General features: G+C 44.1%; 1 protein-coding gene and 1 pseudogene across 1 annotated transcript; one reads left to right on the top strand and one right to left on the bottom strand.

The window, feature by feature from the left end:
• Nucleotides 1–522: 522 nt before the first annotated feature.
• LOC136355449 (uncharacterized) lies at nt 523–6,142 on the bottom strand (annotated as a pseudogene).
• Nucleotides 6,143–12,056: 5,914 nt separating this feature from the next.
• LOC4330966 (amino acid transporter AVT1A) lies at nt 12,057–17,979 on the top strand. The gene is made up of 12 exons (XM_015767072.3): nt 12,057–12,439; nt 13,721–14,001; nt 14,085–14,299; nt 14,908–14,931; nt 15,341–15,521; nt 15,622–15,841; nt 15,926–16,061; nt 16,145–16,164; nt 16,308–16,453; nt 17,190–17,233; nt 17,328–17,390; nt 17,500–17,979. Exons 1-12 carry the CDS (start codon nt 12,216–12,218, stop codon nt 17,590–17,592), a joined length of 1,647 nt encoding a protein of 548 aa, XP_015622558.1. The 5' UTR covers nt 12,057–12,215; the 3' UTR covers nt 17,593–17,979.
• Nucleotides 17,980–23,953: the final 5,974 nt, after the last annotated feature.

The raw sequence follows: 23,953 nt of genomic DNA, 5'->3' as shown, positions 1-23,953 counted from the left end.
GATGGCGCCGCCGCCACGTGATGGCCCACGATACGATGATATGCAAGCGTGTGTGTGGCCCAATCCGGCGCCGCCTCGATCAGCCTCGCGCCTGTACACGTTGCCGGTCGCTGTGCTGCGCCCTGCCAGCGCGCGGCGCCTCGGACGAACGACGTCGTTGTTACGCTACGCACGCTAGCTGCTTGGGCTTGGCCAGCCGTCTGCTTCGCCGGCCTTTATCCCAGCACGCTATTCCTCCCCTGCATCACACGCTACTTGTACGGATAATTGAGTCCTACTACTATAGTTTCCCAACCCCTCTTCTCGTTTTTCACGTGCATGTTTTTCAAACTACTAAATAGTGTGCTTTTTTAAAAAAGTTTTTATATGAAAGTTGTTTAAAAATAATCAAATTAATCCATTTTTTAAAAAAGTTAACAAATACTTAATTAATCACGTGTTAATGGATAGCTCCGTTTTTCATGCATGGGAGATGGTTCCCAACACCCACCTCCGAACACACCCTTAACTCGTACTACAATATTACCAAACGGATAAACTTTTCTTTAGATAATGGAATGAAATAGCATCCCGGCCTTTACTCGAAAGAGCTACAGCTAATTATTACAAACTAGCTGTCACACCCCAATCTGATACCGCCGTACAACGGCACCTGACAGGAGCGTGTCGTAGGGAAAACGGCGTGAACCGCTTCCTACGAAACCGCGATCTCGGTACCAGTCCCAGGACATAGTGCTGGTACCCACGGTGACAAATATGAATCATAGCAATCCTTAAAATAAATAGATGACTTATTTACCTTAACTTAGGTTGCAGCTCAGACAGCCCGAGAATACAACCGACGACACGGACGAGGCGAACACCAACAACAACAGCAGCAGCGGAACCAACGGTCTAACACCCAACACCACAGGCGACGGCTGGGAACCAGGACGAAACCCTAATCTTCACTTCACTTTATCTTCTCTTCAGGGCGGAGGAACTATATATATATATATTTATATAGAGCAAGGGTGAGTACTTTCGTACTCAGCAAGTCACGGGAACTTAGGTGTTTAATGCAAGCTTGGAAGAGAGGCAAGGTCGTTTTGCAAATCTTTTATTTGAAGACTTTTTGAAATCACTAAGTGATTTATTTCTTTCTAAGTTTGGGCCGAAAAGAGACTTGCGTCTCGATTCGACTTTAAGAGATGTTTTTCAACAGCTCATTTAGTAATGTACCGACCTCCCGGGTCAGATCATTACTTCTCGGCTCCCAGAGCCATTCCACTTGATTAATCGGCTCCCAGAGCCTTTTTCATTTTCTTGGACTCCCAGAGTCCAGCTGCCCAGCAGCAAAGCAATCCGCTTCCACTCGGGAAGCCTAGTCTATGATGCCCACGGACATCCCGAATCACACAGATTCGTTTCTGACCACTCAGGTCATCCATCTGCCACATAGGCTGATTCTGGTTACGATTCCCACACCACAATAACTTTTCACAAAGCACAGGCAAACAAATCTACGCAATGGGAACCACCTCACATCCGCCCATGACTGTGGGCACGGCTGTTCGAACAGTTAGTTAACCTCTGCAGAGGGGTACACTTTACCCACAAGACACGAACTTACTCTAGACACTGGCCGGTGTCAGAGGTTCGCGACAAAGCCTTTCCCAAGCCGACCCAGGGATACCTCATGCCACATAGAAGGATCAAATCCTCACATAAACATAGGCCATTTTAGGCGTTCACAAATCAAACCCCAACCACCTCGATCGGTAATTCAGCAAGCTTCTCGTTCTTGCATTACCAGGAACCCGGTTTGGCTCCAACCGACCCCGTCCCGGCGTTCCCAACTATTGGCATGCGAGGTTTCCCTGAACCGACTAGTTACTTGGCCAGGGTGTCCCATTCCACCTTGTGGTTGCACTTTGATTATGTTCGATGAGTTTCCCACAGGAATCGGTCCTTATATGCGAATACGGGACAGTGCCACATAGGCACAACCCCCGCATCGCAAGTTTTCACAATTCATTTTATTTTCAAACACACCGACACCACATGTCGGGTTTTGAAGGCTTCTCAAACCCATTCCCCAAGTTTTCGACAAACAGCGGTGTATGTGGGATATTTGGTATACGCGCTCAGAGAACACGAATACCGAGGTACCACAAGGGTGGAGCGACAAGGAATCAGGGTAGTACGACCTACGGGAATTAGTGCGACTACTGGGTAGGTCCGTCGGTTTGGCACGCAAACCGAGGCCAAGCAAGTTAAGTGTGTGATTCTAATAATGCAAGTTGCAAACAAAATAATAATGACTTTTTAGTTATAGGGGCAATTGATCAAAGGGTGAATTGCCTTGCTCAAAGTCTTCACGAAGCTTCACGAATCTTCAAGAAAACCCGCGATCGACGAAAATCCGGTAACCGCAACTATACGCAAACAATCGAAAACCTAAACAAAAGACCAAAAGAAAGATCCTATTTAGACTAATTAGTAGTGCCATTAAATAGATCTCAATTTTATGGGAATACTGGAAGTTGAGCGGAGTCAATCGGAGTTGCGAATTGGGTGATATGAATTTTGGAAGTTTAATTGGAGTTTCTGGAATAGGAGAAATGGTTTATGGAATTTGTAGAAATAATATTCTCAAGAATATTATTGACAGTCACTGTCATGCGGGACCAAAGGAAATGGTTTATGGAATTTTGGAATAAGGAATTGATTTATGGGACAAAGGAAAAAGGATTTATTAAATCCCTGGAAAAAGAAAAGGATGGAGGGATGTTAATTGGACTTGGGCCGAGCGAAGGGGCGCGGCCCGAAGAGATGCGCGGGCGCGGCCGAGGCGAGCGGGCCGGCGCGCGGGAGGGAGGCGGCCCAAGGCCGAACGAGGCGCGGCCCACGCGACGCAAGCCGATGGACGCGGTCCACCGAGTCGGGCGCGAGGCGGGACCCACAAGGCGACGACACGGCTCACGCGAGCGGGGTGCACGCAAGGCGGCGCGTTGGATCGGTGGACCGGGAGACCTTTGACCGGTCTCCGCGGGGCCGGGCAGGTAGATGTGGCGTCCTCGTGGACAGCCACGTTGGCACGGGCGAGGGAGGAGGCCGGGCGGCTCATTGGACGGCCCACGGCGCGCGGCGGGATCCGGCGAACGGCGGCGAGCCGGAAGGGGCGGCTAGCACTGGCGGCAGGAGGAGGAGAAGGGGAACTCATTCCACGGCTCGGATCAGGAAGAGGACGCGCGACGACGGCCGGCGGCGGCGGCCAATCTCGCCGGCACGCCGACGTGGCCGCGCGCGAGAAGAGCGAAGGGTGCGCGGGCTCGGGCTTAGCCGAACCGGTATGGTGTTGCGACGCGCACGCGGTGACGCGGGACCCGATGGTCACCGGCGGCGCACGCACGGCAGCGTTATGCGGCGGCGGAAGCGGCGACACGGCGCGGAGACAAGGGAGAAGACCGACGGCCTTGGGGCAGCCAGGGGGAGGTCAAGGGGATCCCCGGGAGCGTGGCAGCGAGAGGAATCGACGGGAGAGGAGCCGACGACGATGGATTGCGGCGCGGCAACCACCGGAGAGCAAAAAGGGGAAAACACGACGAGACGACGAGGGTTCGATTCAAAGGGGTGGGAGCATCTCCGGGGTTCAAGGAATCCGTTTCCGGCGTCGGATTGGACGGAGCGGCACCGAGATTGGCTGGCGACGAGAGGCGGCCTCCGGGACAGAGCAAGAGCGCATGGCGAGCTATGGCGAGCGGCGGCGGGCGCGGCGCATCGCACGGCAGGAGGAGGATTATGGTGGGGAGCTCACCAACGAAGAGGAGGCAGCGTTGGCGGCGCGGTCGGTGTCGCGGCGAGGTGGTCGCGACGCCGAGGCGGCACGGCACTGAGAGGGCGCGGCCGGGGAAGAAGGGAGGGAGAGGTGGTGCCCGGAGCTCCTCGTCACGCGTCCACGCACGCACCGGCTCCTCCGGTGCTCGGCAACGGACGACAACGGCGAGAGCGGGACGAGCAGCAACAAGGCGGCGACGGTGGTTCGGCGGCAATGGCGCGGTGGGTGTGAGGACTGAGGCGAGTGAAAACGAGAGAGGAAGGGGTTTGGGGTGGCTTGGTTTTATAGCGGAGGTGAGGTCGGTTTGGGGAGGGGAGAACTGACCTTGGCGGTCAAGGGGAGCTCGGCTGGCGGCAGCGGCGGTTTCGTGGACGATGCGAAAGCGGCGACGGCGTGGATGCTTTGGGCGACGAAGGCGGTGGATCGAGCGGCGGAGATCGAACCGCTGGAGCGCGGGCTGGCGTGGTCAAGTAGATGAGGCGGGTGGCGCGAGCGGTCAAGCGGCGCAGAGGTGGTGACGCCGGCAGTGGTCGGGAAAGGGAAAAAGAAGGGGAAAAAGGGGCTTGGTCTCTTGCCATAATGAGGAGAGGGAGAGTGAGGAGGAGGAGGAGAGGGAGAGCAGCTGCTTCTCCCACTCTTGGACGGGTGCGGCGTGGAGTGGCGGGGGGGCCATGGATGACGTCGACGATGACGGCGGCGGTCGGTTTGGCATGGAGCGGGGGCAAGGCGGCAGCGCATGGCGTCGGCAGCGACCGGCCGGTCGGCCACCTCGCGAGGCGCGCGCGGTAATGGGCGAAGGCGGTGGAGGTTTTGGGCGGCGACGGCGGGAAGCGGTGTCGGCGCGAGAGTGAAACCGAGAGGGAGAGAGAAAACGAGAGAGAGAGAAGGAAGACGAGAGAGCGAGAGAAACAGAGAGAGCGAGCGACGGCTCTCTCTCTCGGCTCGCATGCGTGCAACGCACGTGCGAGGGGGAAAGATGATGGGCTGGGAGGGGAGATGGGCCGGGGGAGAAAATCGGTCCATCCAAAAATACAGGGAGGTAAAGTAGACTTTTACAGAGAAAACCGATTTGGATAGAATTGTAGATATTTAGGGTTTGGATTCGAATTCAAATTTGACATTCGAACTTGAGGGTTTAGGGATGTATCAAGGGAAACTCAAGGAGAAGTCATGGAAAAGATTCAAAAGGAATACTTGGGTATTTGTTCTCGGGAACATAGGGTGGAGTCAAGGAAAGGATTCGAGGCGGGATTTGAATAATTCTGGATTCGTAGAAGTATTTGGTGAGGATTCAAAGGAAGGATTTGAATTTCAGAATTTGATTTCAGAGACTCGAATCGGAAGAGGAATTTTCGAGGTGGAGGATTTTGATTTCGATGAGAGGGAACAACGGGATTAAATTGAGATCCCTGGCACAACTTAGACTCTCACACAAAGAACGAAAATTTTCGTAATTAGGATTTTGCCGAGTTAGTTTTTAACGACTCACGAAAAGCGGAGCGTTACACTAGCACTCTGTAAGAGTGAAGTTCAAATAGAAGCAAACACACCAACCAAACTAGACAAAATAACATTATTCCAGTCTATTGGTAAATCTCCATCCATGATTGGCAAACAGTTGCATAACCGTCGTTTCAACCTTACGACATGCAACAATTAAGAAATCTGCATCTTCATCACACTTTTGTAACTGTGCCCACAGACGAAGCCAATATGTTGCCTTGAAAATGACCTGCATATAAGTAATAGTAGGTGATTTGTCAAAAACCCTATCATTCCTACTCAGCCACAGTGCCCAACACAAGGCAGAAGCTCCAACAAGTATCAGTTTGCTCTTTTTGTTTATGACTCCCTGAAGCCAATCATCAAAAATATGAGATATGCTAGTAGGAATATATAAACCAAAAGAAAACTGAACTGCCCTCCAAATAAACTTTGCAAAATGATAATCAATGAACAGATGTTGGATAGTCTCATTTTCGTACAAAAGCAACATCTTAAATTACCAGTCCAATTCCGTCTTGCTAAATTATCCTTGGTTAACACAACTCCCTTAAGCAAATACCACATAAAGATCTTGATCTTAAGCGGCATCTTGAGTTTCCAAATTAACTTATTTCTGTCAATGTAACCATTATTAATTAAGGCTAAGTACATTGATCTAACTGAGAATTGGCCATTCTGATGATAGTTCCATCTAAAATAATCAAAAGTATTATTCAATTGAATATGAACAATAGATGCACACAATTCATGCCAAAGTGTTAAATTTTGACCAACTAAAGCTCTCCTAAAAGAAACATTGAGCGGAACAGAAGCCATCACACTAGCAACAGAAGAACTTCTCCTTCTGACAATAGCATATAAAGATGGATACTTTTCTCTAAAGGCCGTATTTCCTAACCATCTATCTTCCCAAAGTCTTATGTGTTCCCCATTATTCACAATCCAAGAACCCATAGTTAAGAAAGTTTTTTTTGACTTTCATGAGTCCTGACCAAAAATGGGAGTCACCTTGTTTCCTGTCAACTTGGGTGATAGACTTATTATAAAGATACTTTCTCTTCAATAAGTCTTGCCAAACACCATTTTCATTTATTAACTTGAACAACCATTTACTCAAAAGACATCTATTTTGAATCTCTAAATTATGAACCCCCAAACCCCCCCTGTTCTTTGGGTTGGCAAATAATATCCCATCTAGTAAGTCTATACTTTTTCTTATGGTCATCTCCTTGCCAAAAGAAACGAGATCTATAATAATCAATCTTTTAAAGAACCCCTTTCGGAATCTCAAAGAAAGATATCATAAACATAGCTAAGCTTGAAAGGACAGAATTAATCAAAACCAGTCTACCCCCAACAGACATATGTTTTCCTTTCCAGCTGCTAAGTTTTTTCTCTATTCTTTGATCGATAACTTTCCAATCATTATTACATAGCTTTCTAAAATGCATTGGAATACCGAGATATTTAACTGAAAAAGACCCTAACTTACAACCAAAGATATTAGAATATTGCTTATAACACTCCTTTGCCTGACCAAAGCAAAATAACTCACTTTTGTGAAAATTAATTTTCAAGCCAGATAATTTCTCAAAGATAGACAAAATCAATTTTAAATTCTTTGCTTGTTGTAAATCATGCTCTAAAAAAATGATGGTATCATCTGCATATTGCAAAATAGACAAACCATCATCCACTAGGTGAGAAACCACCCCATGAAGAGATCCATTATATTTAGCTCTTTTAATTAGTAAAGCTAGCATATCAGCAACTAAATTAAAGAGAATTGGAGATAGAGGATCCCCTTGTCTAAGCCCTTTATGCGTTTGAAAATTATTACCAGTTTGATCATTCACTTTAATACCAACATGACCACCTTGAATAAAAGAGGCAATCCACTCACACCATTTAGGAGAGAAGCCTTTCATCCTCAAAGTCTGTTGTACAAATGACCATTTAACCTTATCATAAGCTTTCTCAAAATCGATCTTAAAAATTACAGCACTTTTGTTTTTACGATGTAACTCATGCAAAGTTTCATGCAAAATAACCACACCTTCCATAATATTTCTCCCAGGAATAAAAGCAGTTTGAGTAGGACTAATTACCTTTTGGGCAACAGTCATGACTCTATTTGTAGCAACTTTGGTAAAGATCTTAAAACTAACATTAAGTAAGCAAATAGGCCTATATTGCTGGATTGTCATGGCCTCAACACACTTATGTAAAAGAATGATCGTACCAAAATTAAGAGAGTATAAAGGTAAAGTACCATTATGAAATTCTTTAAAAAGATCTAATAAGTCACATTTTATAACATTCCAGAAAACTTGATAAAATTCAGCAGGAAATCCATCAGGATCCGGTGCTTTGTTATGTTCCATTTGGAAGATCGCCTCCTTAATCTCTTTTTCAGTAAAAACCTGCGTTAAAGCCTCATTCTCCAATTGAGAAACTTGAGGAATGTCAGCAAATTTATTCTCATCAAACTGAAGAGTAGAATCATCAGGAGGCCCAAATAAACCTTTATAATAAGTGGTAATATGCGATTTCAAATTTGCATCACCATTTATTAATTGGTCACCATCATGTAATTGAAAAATTCTAGTCTTTCTATGTTTTCCATTTGCAACCAAATGAAAATATTTTGTGTTAGAATCACCCTCTAAAATATCCTTAGATTTCGCCCTCTGATACCATTTAACTTCCTCTTCTCTCAGAATTGTAGATAATCTATTTCTACAAAACCATCTAAAATCCAATTACTCCTGACTCAAAAGCATAGTTTCTGCCTTTTTATCTAGCAAATCCAACTTATCTAAAATCTCCTTTTTTTTCTTTTTTGTACAAGCCACTAGTATGTTTAGACCAACCCCTAAGATGCTGTCTTAAACGACGAATTTTCGCCTGCCACCGCTCCATGGCAGAATTGCCTTCATCAACACTAGACCATATCTCCTTTACCATATCAACAAAGCCATCACGTAAAAGCCAACCAAGTTCAAACTTGAAACTATGTTGAGCATTACTCAAAGAAGAAGTGTTTGTATTTAAAAGTAAAGGAGTATGATCAGAAATATCTCTATTAAGAGCCACCACAGAAGATAAAGGAAATTTATGTTCCCACTCCGTGGACATTAAAACCCTATCAAGTTTCTCATATGTTGGATTCGCTAAATTGTTTGCCCAAGTAAATTTCCTACCAGACATCTGTAACTCCCGGAGACATAACCCATCAATAATAGCATTAAAAAGGAAGGGCCATCTATCATCATAATTATCATTATTCTTTTCATCAGGGCTACGTAGAATATTAAAATCACCACCAATAAGAATTGGTAAGGTTTCATGACTGCACATATTAACTAATTCAGCAAGGAATTGATCCTTAAATTCACTTTGAGCTGGCCCATACACCAGAACTAAAGCCCACTTAAACTTATCAACTTTATTACATAAATGAAACTTAATGTAGAAATCTCCCTCATCAATCAAACCAATATCAACATTAATTAAATTGATGCCCAAAAGCAAACCACCGGACCTACCTCTAGGAGGCTTGCAATGCCACAAAAATTCTTTGCCAGCACACAGATTTTTAAGAATAGCCGGACTAAAATCTTTCTTAATAGTCTCTGACAAGGCAATAAAATCAAGGTGATGTTCCTTTGTTAAATCAGAAATAAACTTATGTTTTTTCGGGTCCTTAAACCCATCACAATTTCAGAACAACCCTTTCATTTAAAAATATTATTTTTTTTCTTTCCCCTTTTAGTCTTTTTCTTACTATTAGGAGAGGTATCTAAAGAATTTAAAGTGGTCTGAGAATAATTATCATCCACAGCACTAAAATCCATCACTTCCTCCATTAATTCACCACACAAATGTTGAAGTAGAGAATTATCATCCACCTGATCATCTAATATCTTACTATCAACATTTGAAGTATGTACCTGATTAACAGAAGAACTAACATATTTACTTAACCTCTTTTCCTCTATACTATTTAAATCATTTATAACATCATCTAAGATAAAATTCGTACCCAAAGTGATCACACCAAGATTATCAAGAGCAGCAGAAATTTGTTCATTTGTAAATTGTAAAAAAGAAACATTATCATGAAAGTTACCTTTTGCCTGCAAGTTGTCCAAATTCTTATCAGCCTTCAATTTCTCAGCTCTTTGGAGAACAAGTTGATCACTGTCACTTGCCCTTCTCTTGCTCTTCCTGGAGAGAGAAATTACTGCTTCAGGAATAGCAGCGAGCTTTTCCCCTAGACTTTGCTGGGTATTAACCTTCTTAACCATTACAGAATCCTCATCTAAGCCATCAAATTCCTCATCAGATACATTCAAGCCATCAGATTCAGGTATCAGACTCAAATGAGCAGCCGGTATAGAAGGACCACCCCTCTCACTAACCTGACCACCAGAACCTATTAAGGAATTGTTACCAGGATCACCTCCAGATTCCTTCCCCAAATCCTGGTTCAGATTCCCCTCCTCCTTCTCCAAAGTCCCATCATCCAGATTCTCCATATCCATTGGTACAGGCTCGTCAGACCCATTGTCAGGCTCCACTATAAAAGATAATTCGTACAAGTGGTCCCCAATAACCACATCAACCACATCTGGGATAAACTTAACCGATCGGAACTTAATTTAGCTTGTGGTCAATGCTCTGGTACAAATTTTTTTACCCCGGAGATGTCGGCCAAGAGCCCAAGACGATAGGCATCGTGGTTGCGATTTGTGAATGACTCAGCATGAGCATCATAATCGTGGAGCAATAATCCAATGCGAACATGCGTAATGAAGACTGTACATAATCGTCGTCTATTATTATGGAACAGATCGATCATCGATCCATCATCGCAGGTGGCGGTGATCTGATCTTGCCGAACAAGCACGCATGCCATTGGCTCCTAAGAAGCTTTTTTTTTTCTTTTCTGCGAACGCGTAAAAAAATTACGCATTAATATATTAAAAAAAAAATTATAGTTACACAACACAATCAGCCAGACTGACTTATACCAGAAGAAAAACTGAAGTTTAAAAAGCTACTGTAGCTAAACACAAACTTCTCCCAATAAGCTTTCTCCACCCCGATCCCGTGTTTGCCCGTTGCTGCACACAGAGATTCCGCATTCGGCGGCGATGTGGTCACTGCGATTTGGCGGAAGCTACCCGGCTGACCCGGGCCGGCCGATCGATCAGCTCTCGTGCCGTCGCGTCTCCACGTCACCCCGATTGACAAGATAACATAAGATACTGGATTGATATTGAGTGGCCATCGCCTGGAGCCCTGTAACATGTATGATTCATGCAACCAGCCGCATGGAACAAACCTGCCCAGCTGCTGCTGCTGCCGCCTTGTCTCGGAACTCGATCCTTGGCATCATCGTTCTTTCGCCGGTTGCACGGTGAGACGATCGTTCGCAATATTCTTCTTGCTGGAAATTGGACACTGGACACTGGCACTGCAATTTGTGATTTGGTTGTATCAGCGAGATATTTTAGGCTATCTTAGGGCCTGTTTAGTTGGTGAAATGAAAATTTTCGGATGTCACATCGGACGTTTGACCGGATGTCGAAAGGGGTTTTTGGACACGAATAAAAAAACTAATTTCATGACTCGCCTGAAAACCGTGAAACGAATCTCTTAAGCCTAATTAATCCGTCATTAGAACATGTGGGTTACTGTAGCACGTATGGCTAATCATGGCCTAATTAAACTTAAAAGATTCGTCTCGCGATTTACATGCAAACTGTGCAATTAGTTTTTCTTTTTATCTATATTTAATGTTTAATATATATATTCAAAGATTCGACGTGATGTTTTTAAGGAACTAAACATGCCCTTAGCCTATTACTTCACTGATTTGTGCATGTGCAGCTGATTCAAATGTCTACCATTTGTCGTCCAGCCGAACCCTGCTAGTATGGACCTCCCCGGGATATTTAGGGCCCATCCTAGTAGGGACTCGGTCCATCCATAAAATGGTCCGTGCTCTAGAAATCACTGTTGCCAAATCAGCTGATCGGTCTGCAACTGCGCTACGATAATTCAGTCTCCACATGGCCCCACATGTCAGCCCTAAGGATTAGAGCATGTACAATAGCAGACTATTAGCTAGCTACAAACATATTTTAATGAGATAAATGATGAGAGAGAAGAGCAGCGTGCTATAAAACTATAGCCAGCTGCAGCACAGACTCTAAGACACAATATATATAGGATAGGTGGGACCATGTATTAATAATATAGTAAGTAATTATTGTATGAATTGGATATTAGATTGGCTATAGATGAATTGGAGTTAGTAGTGGGCTATACTATTAAACTTGCTCTTAGGCTGTGTTTAGTTTCACGCCAAAATTAGAAATTTGAAGAAATTAAAACGATGCGATAGAAAAGTCGAAAATTTATGTGTGTAAAAAAGTTCAATATAAAAGACAAGTTTGAAGTTTGAAGAAAAAAAATTGGAAACTAAACGGGCCCTTACACGCCCACGCGCCCCCACAAGCCGAAACCGCCTCAACCCAACGTCCCCACCGCAACCTCCCCCACATGTCAGCGTACGTGGACTGGGGTCCCCGTCTCAATAAACCCCCGCGCCCACGCCCACCTCGCCTCCTCCGACCAATCCGCGCCTCTGCCAGCTTGTCGCGACGCGCGCTCCCCCGCCTTCCTATTTCACCCCCCTCCTCCGCCTCCGCGCCACTCCAACCCAATCCCAGCCATCAATACCTGCCTCCGCTTCGCCATCTCTCCCGAAGCCTCCTCTCTCTCTCTCTCTCCCCCCGATTCCACCACACGCAATCCAATTCCAACCTCGTGTGCTTCCACTTGTGCGTTTCGCCCGCTGCTGTGAACGTACTGCGAGATGGCAGCGGCGGCGGCGGCGGCGGAGGCGAAGCACCGGAAGGAGGAGGAGGAGGACGAGGAGGAGATGACGCTGGAGGACGGCGACATCGAGGAGAGCCCGCGCCGCAGCTTCGACGACGACTACGAGGACGGCGGGAGCGGCGACGACGACCGGGATGACGACGGCGAAGGTTTGGGATCGCCTCGCTCGTTCCAGTCCCGCCAGTGGCCGCAGAGCTACCGGTACGTCGTTGCATTCTCCGCTTCATCCTCCTCCTCGTTTACTGCGTTGTTTTTGTTTTTGGTGGTGGTGATGGTTCATGGTAGTTCTATCGATTTCAACCGCTGTTTGTGAAATCTCATGTTGATGGGTAGATTTCGTTGAATTGTACTGGACGGAATAACTTGTGAGTTTCGTGATGGGACTGGACTGAGCGCTTGTTCGGATAATACTAGATTGATCGTTGACGTGTTTGGTTGGGATAGTTCGGGCAAACAGTTCATGTTTGATCCGAGTGGCCTGGATTCTAGAATTTACCAGCACTCGTAGAACATCTGATTGATTCGACAGTGCTCCGACAGCACGGGTCTGAAACCGCAACGTGCGCGGTCGCAATCACTGTTCGATCGCCTCCTCGCTCGTACTACAGCCGTGCAGACATCGTTTGATCTGTCTGCTGTACTGCGTTCAATTAGTGCTTAGTGGGGGCGGTTTGCTCTGGTGGGGTTTCTCTGGCAGTTTCCACTGTTGCTTGTGAAAATTGTATGTTGACGGGGACCCGGTTGTGTTTTCAATTTCCTGATGATTGGGATGGGATATTGTTGCGCTAGTTCTGATACTACTAACTTTGACCATTAACACTATCTAACTCTGCTGGTGGTAAACTGTGCTTGCTGTGTCCCCAGGTTGGGATGTGGGGTGGAATTCCTCTCATTTTGCTTAAGAAACACAGTGCTATGGTCTATAAAAAATTCACAGCCTGAGTGCTGTAATCTCCTTTCCTTTCTCTTGTTTTAGCAGAGTACTACTGTTGCATTTCTGATAATAGAAATGGGGGCTTTCAAGCCCTAGTTCAAAAAAAAAAAAACCTCTGCTGGTGGTAAACTATTAACGTACAAAATCATTTTATGGCTGCACTCTTTGTTTGATCGACTCCTCGTGCAGACATCGTTTGATTTGTGTGCTCTACTGCGCCATGGTTAGTGGTGGTGTTGCTCTGCCAATTCCAACTGTTGTTAGTGAAAGTTCTGTGCTGATGTGGACTTGGTTGCTTTCATTAACACTGACTCTGATCATGGTAAACTAATATGTACAAAATCATTTTTGCTTTGTCGATCAGGGGATTGTTTGTACTGACACATCGTATAGTTGTTTTTGGTTGTCTCAAAAAAATTAAGACAAGGGCTTTGCTGGCAATCTAATACCCAAGCTTGATGAATGCCAGCTGTTAAACCACATGTTTTGTTTTCTTCCCAACCGTTATGTGCAAACATTATGATGGTGATATGCTGTTTGTTTTGCAGAGAAACAACTGACACCTATACAATTGCTGCATCTCCGAGCTTTGGTTACTTGGGTCCCTCTACAAGCAAATACTCGATCCTTGATGGTGGTCGTAGTAGTCTGGGATCCGACCTGAAGTTGCCCTTGTTGTCTGATAAGCTAGATGGGAAGCAAGACTCTGTCAAGAGCTTGAGAAAGACTCTTGGTTCAGCAATAGATAGGAAAAGCTCGTTACTTACGCAACATACTGGAGAAGTCTACATCGCTCAAGGATGCAGTGTGACACAGACGGTGTTCAATGGTACTATCATTAACATGTTAGATTGCTCAATTACCTGCCTAAGATAAAAGAAATGCTTAATGTTTTACTTGTTCTTTTGGTAGGGGTTAATGTACTTGCTGGTGTTGGACTTCTTTCCACTCCATTTACAATTCATGAAGCTGGATGGGTAGGCCTTGCGGTCCTAGCTATGTTTGCTATTGTTTGCTGTTATACTGGAGTTCTGATGAAACACTGTTTTGAGAGCAAAGATGGTATTTCTACATATCCAGACATTGGCGAGGCTGCTTTTGGAAGGATTGGTCGTCTGCTGATCTCTGTAAGTCCTGGTTTCTTTCCTATCAAGTGAATTGTATTGCATTGCATGCAAGATTGCATCCGAATATCTCAGCACCAATCAAAGTCATTTTTAATAATCTGTGGATTTTCATTAAATTAAAAGAATGACAATCTGTAGAAACTTCTATTCCTTTTTTTTTTTGCAATGTAAGAACAACCATTGATGGTAATAAACGAAATAATTCGTGCAAGTGTATCAAAGAGTAAGACTAACCTGGACAATGGAGACACGACCACTGTGCAGGCTGTATTAGTTTTCTATTTTGTATAACCTTGCTTGTATGCGATTATTGATGATATGATCCATGCTTATGAAAAGCGCTCTCTTAAGGTTCAGTAACTGGTAGAAACACCTGCCTGCTCAAGCTCTGGATTTTCTTTTTCCTTTTCTAAAATGCTGACTCCCACTAAAAAGGAGTGCATATGGCATATTTGTAAACTATAAAATATGGCATTTCAATGTTTGATACCTCATGACTGATGAAATGCATATTATATTGATCTTTATCAGACTTTTTTGTGCAACTAATTTTAACTTCTGGTAGAGAAGAAACAATGGCTGATTCTTTTTCTTTAATGTTTTTGCAGATTATACTCTATACTGAGCTATATGTAAGTAGCTTTCACCTGGCTTTATGTTGCAAAGTTTTCCATCTAATCCTATATAGTTCATCCCCACTAAGTGTAGTTAATGCTATTTCTCTCTTCTCTCATTAAACCACATCACCTCAATTATTTTTAGCCTTTAGATGATACATCTATGGTTCAAATTGTCTCTTCTTCTTCTCTCATAAAACTATGCAATCTTAATTATTTTTAGGCTCAAAATTGTACCAATTTGTTTTAGTTTTGATCATATTACATATTATTTGTACATATTATATAACTTAATTTTCCGTAGCAATGCGGCGGGGTATTCATCTAGTTATTTTTATTGATCAATCCAACTGAGCACTCTTTTATCTTATTCAATCCTTTCTAAAAAAAATATTATCTTATATATGTTATTCATTGGATGCAGTCATATTGTGTGGAATTCATTATTTTGGAAGGAGATAATATGACATCAATTTTCTCTCATATTGGTTTTGATTGGCTTGGCGTCCATATTGATGGGAAACATTTCTTTGGAGTGTTGACTGCTCTAATAGTCTTGCCTACAGTATGGTTGAGAGATCTTCGGGTTCTCTCCTACCTTTCTGGTCTCAACACTCTTAACCTCAAGTATTTTTCTCACTGCGATCATTAATGATATTAAGGCAGCAAATTGAATTGACAAGGTTTATTGAATTTCTTGTGCAGCGGGTGGTGTTATTGCAACTCTTCTTGTTTTCCTCTCTGTCGTTTTAGTTGGCGCTACTGATGGCGTAGGGTTTCATTTGACTGGGAAAGCAGTAAACTTAGGTGGTATACCGTTTGCTATTGGCATTTATGGTTTCTGCTACTCTGGGCACTCAGTGTTTCCAAATATTTACCAATCAATGTCAGACCGCACGAAATTCACTAAGGCACTGTTTATATGGTATGTGTGAACTTCATTCGGATGCAGATTAACTATGTTGAGTAATTAAATGTTTCAATGTTCTAAAATTATCATGTCGTGCAGCTTTGCAATTTGCACAGCAATATATGGCTCGTTTGCTATCATTGGCTATCTCATGTTCGGAGATAAAACTCTCTCGCAAATAACTCTGAATCTTCCTAAACATTCATTTGCCTCCAAGGTCGCACTGTGGACCACGGTGAGAATTGTTGATTACAGTTTTTGAAACTGCAACTGTTCTTTTTTTCTTAATATTTACCATTGAATTGTCATGTGTTTCAGGTTATCAACCCTTTCACCAAGTATCCTTTTGAATATCAAAACTTGTAGTGTTCTGGCTTCTAGGATTACATTGTGATTATTTATGTGCCTGCCTAATTATTCATAGGAATTGCTTCATCCTTTTTTTTAAAAAAAAATATGGCTTGATCCTTAACCACAACAGATATGCCCTGTTGTTAAACCCATTGGCTCGGAGTTTAGAGGAGTTGCGCCCTGAAGGATTTTTGAACGAAACAATCTGCTCTATTATACTGAGGACTGCCCTTGTTGCATCAACCGTGTGCATTGCGTTTCTTATGCCATTTTTCGGTACGTATACACAATTTTCTGGCATATGTACCTAATTCTGCTTCATTTTTCCTGAAACTCTCTTAGCTGCATTCTCTCAGAAAGAATTTTTTTTAGTAAATTGCTCATTTAACCACCTATATTCTACTTGAGTTCTCAAAACATCATGTACTTATAAGTACCTTTTGTGCATGACACTAAAGATGTAAGTGACTAACCTGCGAACCCACTTATAGGCCAAAATAAACCGTTGGATTTGTGGGTTAGCCGCTTACACCTCCAGACACTCCCTCTATAATTAAAATGTTCCACAAAACTGGGTTTTGATCATTTGAAGAGTTAGCTCGAAGAAATACCAACTTTATGCAATTTGAGATGCGATATTTTTTTTCTTCTAAACCTTTTTTCCCATCAAATGGTCAAAAACTGGTGTTCTGTGGAGTGTGGAGTCAGTTTAGGTGGTTCTATGCTCAAAGATTGCTAATTCCTTTGTATTACGCAACCCAGTCAAAATATGTTGTCTAATGTGCAATTTACTATACTTGTTTGTCATGTTAAATCCAGTTATTAAATCAAAACCTTCGTTTGTGTTTTCCTATGCTTTTTTATCTAGATTTTAAACCCTTTTTTTAACGGAATCTAGATTTTAAACTTGTCATAGCAGTAAGCTTGGTAATGTGGAGTGGGCATATCAAATCTGTCTTGCTGCAAACCTGCGTATGCTCTGTATTTCTGAGTTGTGCCTTGCATATTTCAGGTCTCGTGATGGCTCTTATTGGATCTCTGTTGAGTATACTTGTGGTAACTTTCTTCTGCTAGAATCTTGTTTTCAGATAAACCCTTGAACAAGGAGCAACAAACATACTCATTTCAACATTTTTTTTTATGATTACAGGCCGTCATAATGCCTGCACTGTGCTTCTTGAAGATTAGGCAAAATAAAGCAACGACTGCCCAGGTAAAATGCACATCGCGTGGTAGACCAACACCAAAAATCGCTCTCTTTCTTTTTTGTTTCTTTTGTTTGTCAACTACATCCGTGGTTGACATTTTTGTTTCAATCTCAGGTCGTTGCAAGTATTGGTATAATAATATTGGGCACCATAAGCGCTGCTCTTGGAACATATTCGTCGGTACTCAGAATTGTGGAGAACTACTAATTACGAAACCTAGCTCGCGTGCAGTGCAGTTCCCAGCAGGTGAGGCCACAGGCATGTCATATCTATTACTCACCCCGCTTACGGTTACGGCGCTCAAAAATGGTCAAATATCGTGTGTTTATCAGAATTTTGCTAGAATTACCGAGTTCACTGTAATTATTCGACCCAACCATGTAATGCATGTACCTGCATAGCTGCTTGCTTCTCAGTTCCTTGAAGTGGAATATCTTCATCACTTGCTTATACCGTGTTTCTGTCAATCACTGTTGTTAGGTCTATCCAGCATGTTACTTAAACCGCCTTTAGCAATTATATGTACTCAATTAATTATAGATCGAGATTGCTGGATATTGAGTGTTGCAACTTGCAACCCTTGTTTCCAAGGCACCTTCTGTGTGTTTTCTGATCCCTCTGTTGCACAGTACGAAATTAATGCCTTGTTTGGATAGGACGAAATCCCAGCCCATCACATGTGAATGGGCCTGGATTAAGGCACAAAATCCCAGCCCATCACATGTGGATGGGCCTGGATTAAGGCCCTTCCAAATGAGGCCTAAATGGTCTGGGCCTTTATCTTGTTTCTGCCTCTTATGTTGGGCTGTTCATTAGTAGTAGCAAACACAATCCAATAGCAAGGGGTTATCTACAAAGTCATTAACTTATGATGGACCGTATTGTTTTTCGTTTATCAGAAATGGGACACAAATCGTTGCTGAAAGAAGCTTTTGCACATGTCACTTCAGTTCAGAGCCCCTTCTTTTGTAATTGGAGAATCTTTTCGTTATCATGCAATGCATGCAAGTCCTTGAGTGGAAAAAAAGGCACCTAATGCTTATGAACACATGGAACAGTAGAGAGGCAGTACAGTCATAAAATTCTTTTGGTACTAGTACAAAGAATGAGCAAATGTGTTGGCAGTAGAAAGCAAGGGATTGTTATGCTTGACTAATAAAAAGAAAAAGGGGGAAGCCACTGCGAAAAATGCTTTGAGGAACTTTTCATACAAAGCCGGAGTTTGCCCCTTTTATGGGGCTCCAACTTTCCCTTGGCACCTCACATTTGTTTTTAAGGAATCCTAAGTGGCCAAAAAACCCCTCCCTAGCAAACAGAAAGAAGGGGTGCTCCCTTTATGCAAAGAGGGGCATCTTTGCTGCAGAGTGCATCCCACTTCGCAATTAGCCCATCTTAAAAGACAGGAGCTCTTTTCTCCTTCTCCCCATGACTTTTAGTAGTGCAATCTTTCTGCCTTCAAAAGTGACTAATCCTTTCTCTTCCTTTCATTGGTGTCTCAAACTCCCTGACCTTTTCTTCTTTTTCACCCAAAAAGGTTATGCCTTCTTTTTTGCTACACGCCCTCACCATCCATACTGTGGGCCTAGTTGGGCATCATGCATGATGCTCTTTGTCAAGCTCTCTCCTCTCAGGTGCCTTCACACCTTACTTTGCTTCCCATGGAGAGAGAGATTATAAAGGGGATGAGATGAGGCTCTCAAAGCACAATTATAAAGCTTGCCAACTTTGTTGTTGCTAACCATTTTCAATTGGTTTTGTGTGTGTGTGTATTTATTCCTGAGCTGGACTGTTTCACTCATGCCACCCATGGTTAAACACTGCTTCACTAAAATATATAAAAAAAGTACTGCCTGATTAAAGGCTTGATAGAGCTAATCATGCTGGTTAAAAGGTGCAACTTTAGGTGGGTGGGTGGACTATGATGCGATTTACGCTTTTACTTTGCACCAACTTTGTTTCTTCAAGCTAAGGATTGATACATACACGAGCAGGGGAGGCAGGCACACAAATCATTCCTCATGATGGTCTACTTTGAGTTGTGGGAGATGCATGGTAACTTAAGCAAGCGAAAAGTGACATGCTAGCCGCTTTCCCTCTTCCTTTCTCCCTATGGGCTAAAGAGGAGGGATGGGGAGAAGCTAAGGGGAAAGCTATAGCACCAAACTTTGCTTGCATCTCATGACATGAATGAATTGAATCGGTATGATGATTTCTCACCACCAAAGTGCCATCCACCGAGGAGTGAAGAAGAGGGGAAGAAAAGAAGAGCAAAAAAAAGCTTACTACGCCCCTTAAAAAGACATGAAAAGCCTAGTGAATTATGCGTGTATAAACCACGCTACTAGCCTCCTTTGAATTATTGATGCTTACAAGGAAGAAATCATGCTTGCTTGGTTCGATTCACTTTTCACCTTTCTCCAATAATTACGCACGCCCTCTAGTTCGTCTAAAAGAAAAGATAAAGGCAAAAAAAAAAAGGATTACTGGCATTACATGACAAGAACACTCAGCTCCTGAGCTCCATGATCAGTACCTTTTAAAGCAAGATTAATAGTAACGCCCACAGTTGGCTGCAATTTTCACCATATCATCAAAAGTTGGTTTAGTAGCTTACCAGCACAATAAACAGTCTCTAACCTGTTTGTCCATCCTTTCATGACAATAGTATTTTATTCTTTATTCATCTTATTCTCTCTCTGGAGATTATTTCACCGCTGCTGATCTATGGCACCGACGGGGCCCACTTTTCTCGAAAAACGCATGCAGCCGGGCGACAGTTTAGTCGCCGACTCGCCCTCTCTCTCCTGCCTTTTTTCTGCCAAATCATCGCTCCAGTCTACGTGGCCAGTATGTCGCTGGCATACCAGCTGCTATTATACCTGCTCTTAAAAATCGATGCCATTCCTAAGTTTACCTTACGGTATATATGGTAAAGATATAGACCAGATCTAGGGTCTGCAATGCATGCTCTCTGAAATTAACCTCACGCGGAATCTCCACGATACTTTGTTTTTAAGAATTGATCTGTGTGCATGCTTCATGCTTTAGTAGATTCCTTAATCATTCATGCATGGTTTAGTGCTAATCATATACTACTACTAAACTAGAGGTATAGTACTACACGGTAGTTTCGTATTTACCTAGTTCCGTACAAAATTTCTACAATGCAAGACGACGTAGAATACTGTTGTAGCCTTCAACCCAACTTGAAGCCCACGGACATGCCTGCCCATCCAGCTTGCTATTGAGTATGGGTCCCAATGCATAAAGCTGAATGCATGCATGGCATGGCAACTTCCTTGGATTTTCCCTCAAAACTGTACAATAATATAGCATATGCAGTCCCCAAAAAGAAAAATCAGCCACATATACATGCACATCCACCAGATATGCAACTATTCAAGCTAAGGATGAGTCCTCCATGCATATCATGCATGCATGCATGCATGCATCTTCTTCCAAGAACTAAAGCTAAGGTAGAGATCGAGAAGAAAAAAGCCAACGCAATCGATGAGCTTATGTGCGTGGACGCGTACCCCCATCGATCGATCAGCTGCCATAGCGCAACCCCCCTCTTTTCTCACCCAGCTAGTATTTGTGGGGAAAAAGACGTGTCATCATACTAACATGATGCCGTTGCGTGCATATCATTCGCCGCAGATGGACAAGCAGATGCGCTCCCGCTGATCGATCGCAGCGTACGCCCGGACCAGCGTGTGGGGCGCGGGCGCGCGATCGACGTGCGTCGCGTCGCGTCGCGATGAGGCGTACGTAACGTGATCGGTGCGGGGGCCGATGTGCGCAACGTGCGTACGCAAAAAATTTGGTGGAGACCGGGTGTAATCGGTCTCACCTGCAGCCCCGCTCCGGATGGATGCCACATGGATGACCTAGGGATCGAACGGTTAGCTCGGCCCGGCTCCCGGCGCTGCGTGACGAGGATGCAAATGGCTTGGCTCCAGGCGCAGACGCGGCTTTCAGCCTCGCCGACGGCTCGATTCAACGCAGATCGCGTCTCCTCGCCTGGATATCGGCTGCATCGACGACCGTCTTTCTGTTCCCGTTCCAGGCGGCCGCCGCCGGCGAGCCGCAGCGCCAGGCAATTGATCCCGCGGCGCGTTTGGATGCTGGCTGCGACTGTACCCGTCTTCCAATTTCTGGCGGCCGCCACGGACGAAACGCAATACTTCATCGATTACGGCTTCGATCGACGATGACCCTACCTCCAGTTCTTCTCCCTGATATGAATATTGTATATTGTTTTCTGGTTCCTAATCCTACGGCACTTCAATTTTGCATGTTAATTTTCTTCTCATGCCATGGAGAAGCGGCCGGCGACAGCACCTGACCCTCGACTCTAAACGGTTCAAGCTCTAGCCTTTAGAAGCCGATCTCCAAAAAACACAAGCACGAAGAGCACATCAGAAGCGATGTCGGTGGTGGAGCTCGGCACATCGGCCATGGTGCTCCCATAGTCCCATATATGTCAGTCTCAGGGACGTCTGCGGCGCCGGAGGAGGAAAAGGACGACCCCTGCAGTGCCGGAGGAAGACGCGGGTCGCTGCTCACCAGGCAAAAGGAGATGCGATATGATGTTCGTCGAATTGAGCCGACGGAGAGCTTGAAAGACACGGCTGCTCGTGGAGCCAAGCCGCGTGTGTCCTCATCACGCAACGCCGGGAGCCGGACCGAGCTAACCGTTCGATCCCTATGTCATCCACGTGGCATCCATCCGAAGCGGGGCTGTATAAGAGGCCGGTTACATCCGGTCTCCACTGAATTTTTTTCCGTGATGTTGTGGTGTGGACGGTGTGGTGGGTTTGGTTAAAATGGAGGGGGCTTTTGCGGGGATTTTGTTGGGTTGCGGCTTGTGCGGGTAGCGGGTGCCCGCATGCTGTTCTCCCCGTGCCTCGCGAACAAAACCGGGGCCGTGGCCGTGGTGGCTTGTGCGCGGCGTCTACCTGGTGTGACGCACGCACGCATGCATGGCCAGCCAAACCACCTACTGCGGCATGTGCCCATGCATCACTGTTCGGTGAATGAGTGAATACATATGAATCGCGATCGCCACCGTTGGGGGGGCACGTACGTACTATACGTAACTATACTATTGTAGTGCATGCCTTTTTGTGTAGTGGACCAGGATGTGGTAGGGGCCTGGTCTGGTAGTTGATCGAGCTTATGGTGAGTCGTCAATTTTGAAATGTGAGATTGGTCAACAGTATGTATGTATGTAGGTATGTCTTGATTAACAGTTTAAACTTTTGGGCGAGCTGGTTGCAAGCGGTTGTTCTTACCTGCATGCATGTCTGCGAAGCTGTAGCCAATTTTGAATTTCATTTGAATTAATTTAGATGTTCCTCTTATCGCTTTCTATTTCTATCGTTAATGATATAGTTCTCGTCCTTGTACATCACTACTCCGAATAAACATATAACTAGAATAAATAAAAATATTTTTGGACAGCATCAAGGATATAAATATGAATCTTAGTTCAAAAATATTTCTATTTATTCTGGTTATATCAAACCATCAAGGATATAAATATGATTATATGAATATTAGTTCAAAAATATTTTTATTTATTCTAGCTATATGTTTATTAGGCATACAGGGTAGTGATGTATAAGGACGGATCTAACATAGAAAATTGGGACAGACGATGCTGACGACTTTTTTTAAAACCTATAGCTAGTCTTGTTTATAAATGAATATAATATCATAGTTTAACCATGACCGGCATGTTATAACACCGATATATACATTATATATTGATCTATCAAATTTCTAGATCCGTCTCTGGTGATATATGTTGGGAAGTAACATCTAGGCAAATGCAATGGTAAAAAGTCATTGCCTTATGGGTAGGCTGATTTCAAAAACCTTATCAGTTATCACAAATTCACAATGTGCACTCACGGGTTTATTTCTCCCAAAATGAAAGACTTTTTCAATGAATATGCACCCCCACCATTCACAAAATTTGAAGTTGAAATTCCAGCGATGAGAATTTAGAAAAAAAAAATGAAGTTGCACCATGCCCACCATTCTTCTGCTATACCCCATGAGACCTCAATAGCATGCAGTTCTTCTACCGATTCCCTCCAAAATCCTGGCATTTCTCTCTTTCCAAGCCTTTCTAGTAATTAAGATTACGGACTCGTGCGTCAAAAATTTCCGTTGAAACTTTTGCATGGAAACCCAAGAAGAGTATCACCAAGTTTCCATAACAATTGACAGATCTGGTTTCAGGTTTAACCGTCTGCGGACCATTTTTTTTCTAAACTTTTCGTAATCATTTGACCAACAAGTGGGGAGGTACTACACGCACGATCGAGAAAACACACCCAACATAGGAATTCAAACGACTCGCAAGAACAATGTTCATAGTACGATAATAGTACAGATGCCAAATATGAGATTTCGGAAGGGTCAAATCCAAATAGTGCCCTTTGCCTGGCCCGTCCGGTCCCACCCTGCCAGTAGCACATACCCACACACATGCTTCAACGTCAAATAATCTCTCTCCGTCTCCCCCCCCCCCCCCCCCCCCCCCTCCTCCCCTTTT

This window comes from Oryza sativa, chromosome 2, assembly GCF_034140825.1.
Source record: "Oryza sativa Japonica Group chromosome 2, ASM3414082v1".
NCBI classification, from domain to species: Eukaryota; Viridiplantae; Streptophyta; class Magnoliopsida; order Poales; family Poaceae; genus Oryza; species Oryza sativa.
This window is presented reverse-complemented; position numbering and strand designations above follow the sequence as displayed.

Coding starts and splice junctions, on each gene's coding strand:
- LOC4330966 (XM_015767072.3), top strand. CDS start 12,216: ATGGCAGCGGCGGCGGCGGCGGCGGAGGCGAAGCACCGGAAGGAGGAG. Junction 12,440..13,720: donor CAGTGGCCGCAGAGCTACCG/GTACGTCGTTGC, acceptor TTTGTTTTGCAG/AGAAACAACTGACACCTATA. Junction 16,165..16,307: donor GTTATCAACCCTTTCACCAA/GTATCCTTTTGA, acceptor TAACCACAACAG/ATATGCCCTGTTGTTAAACC.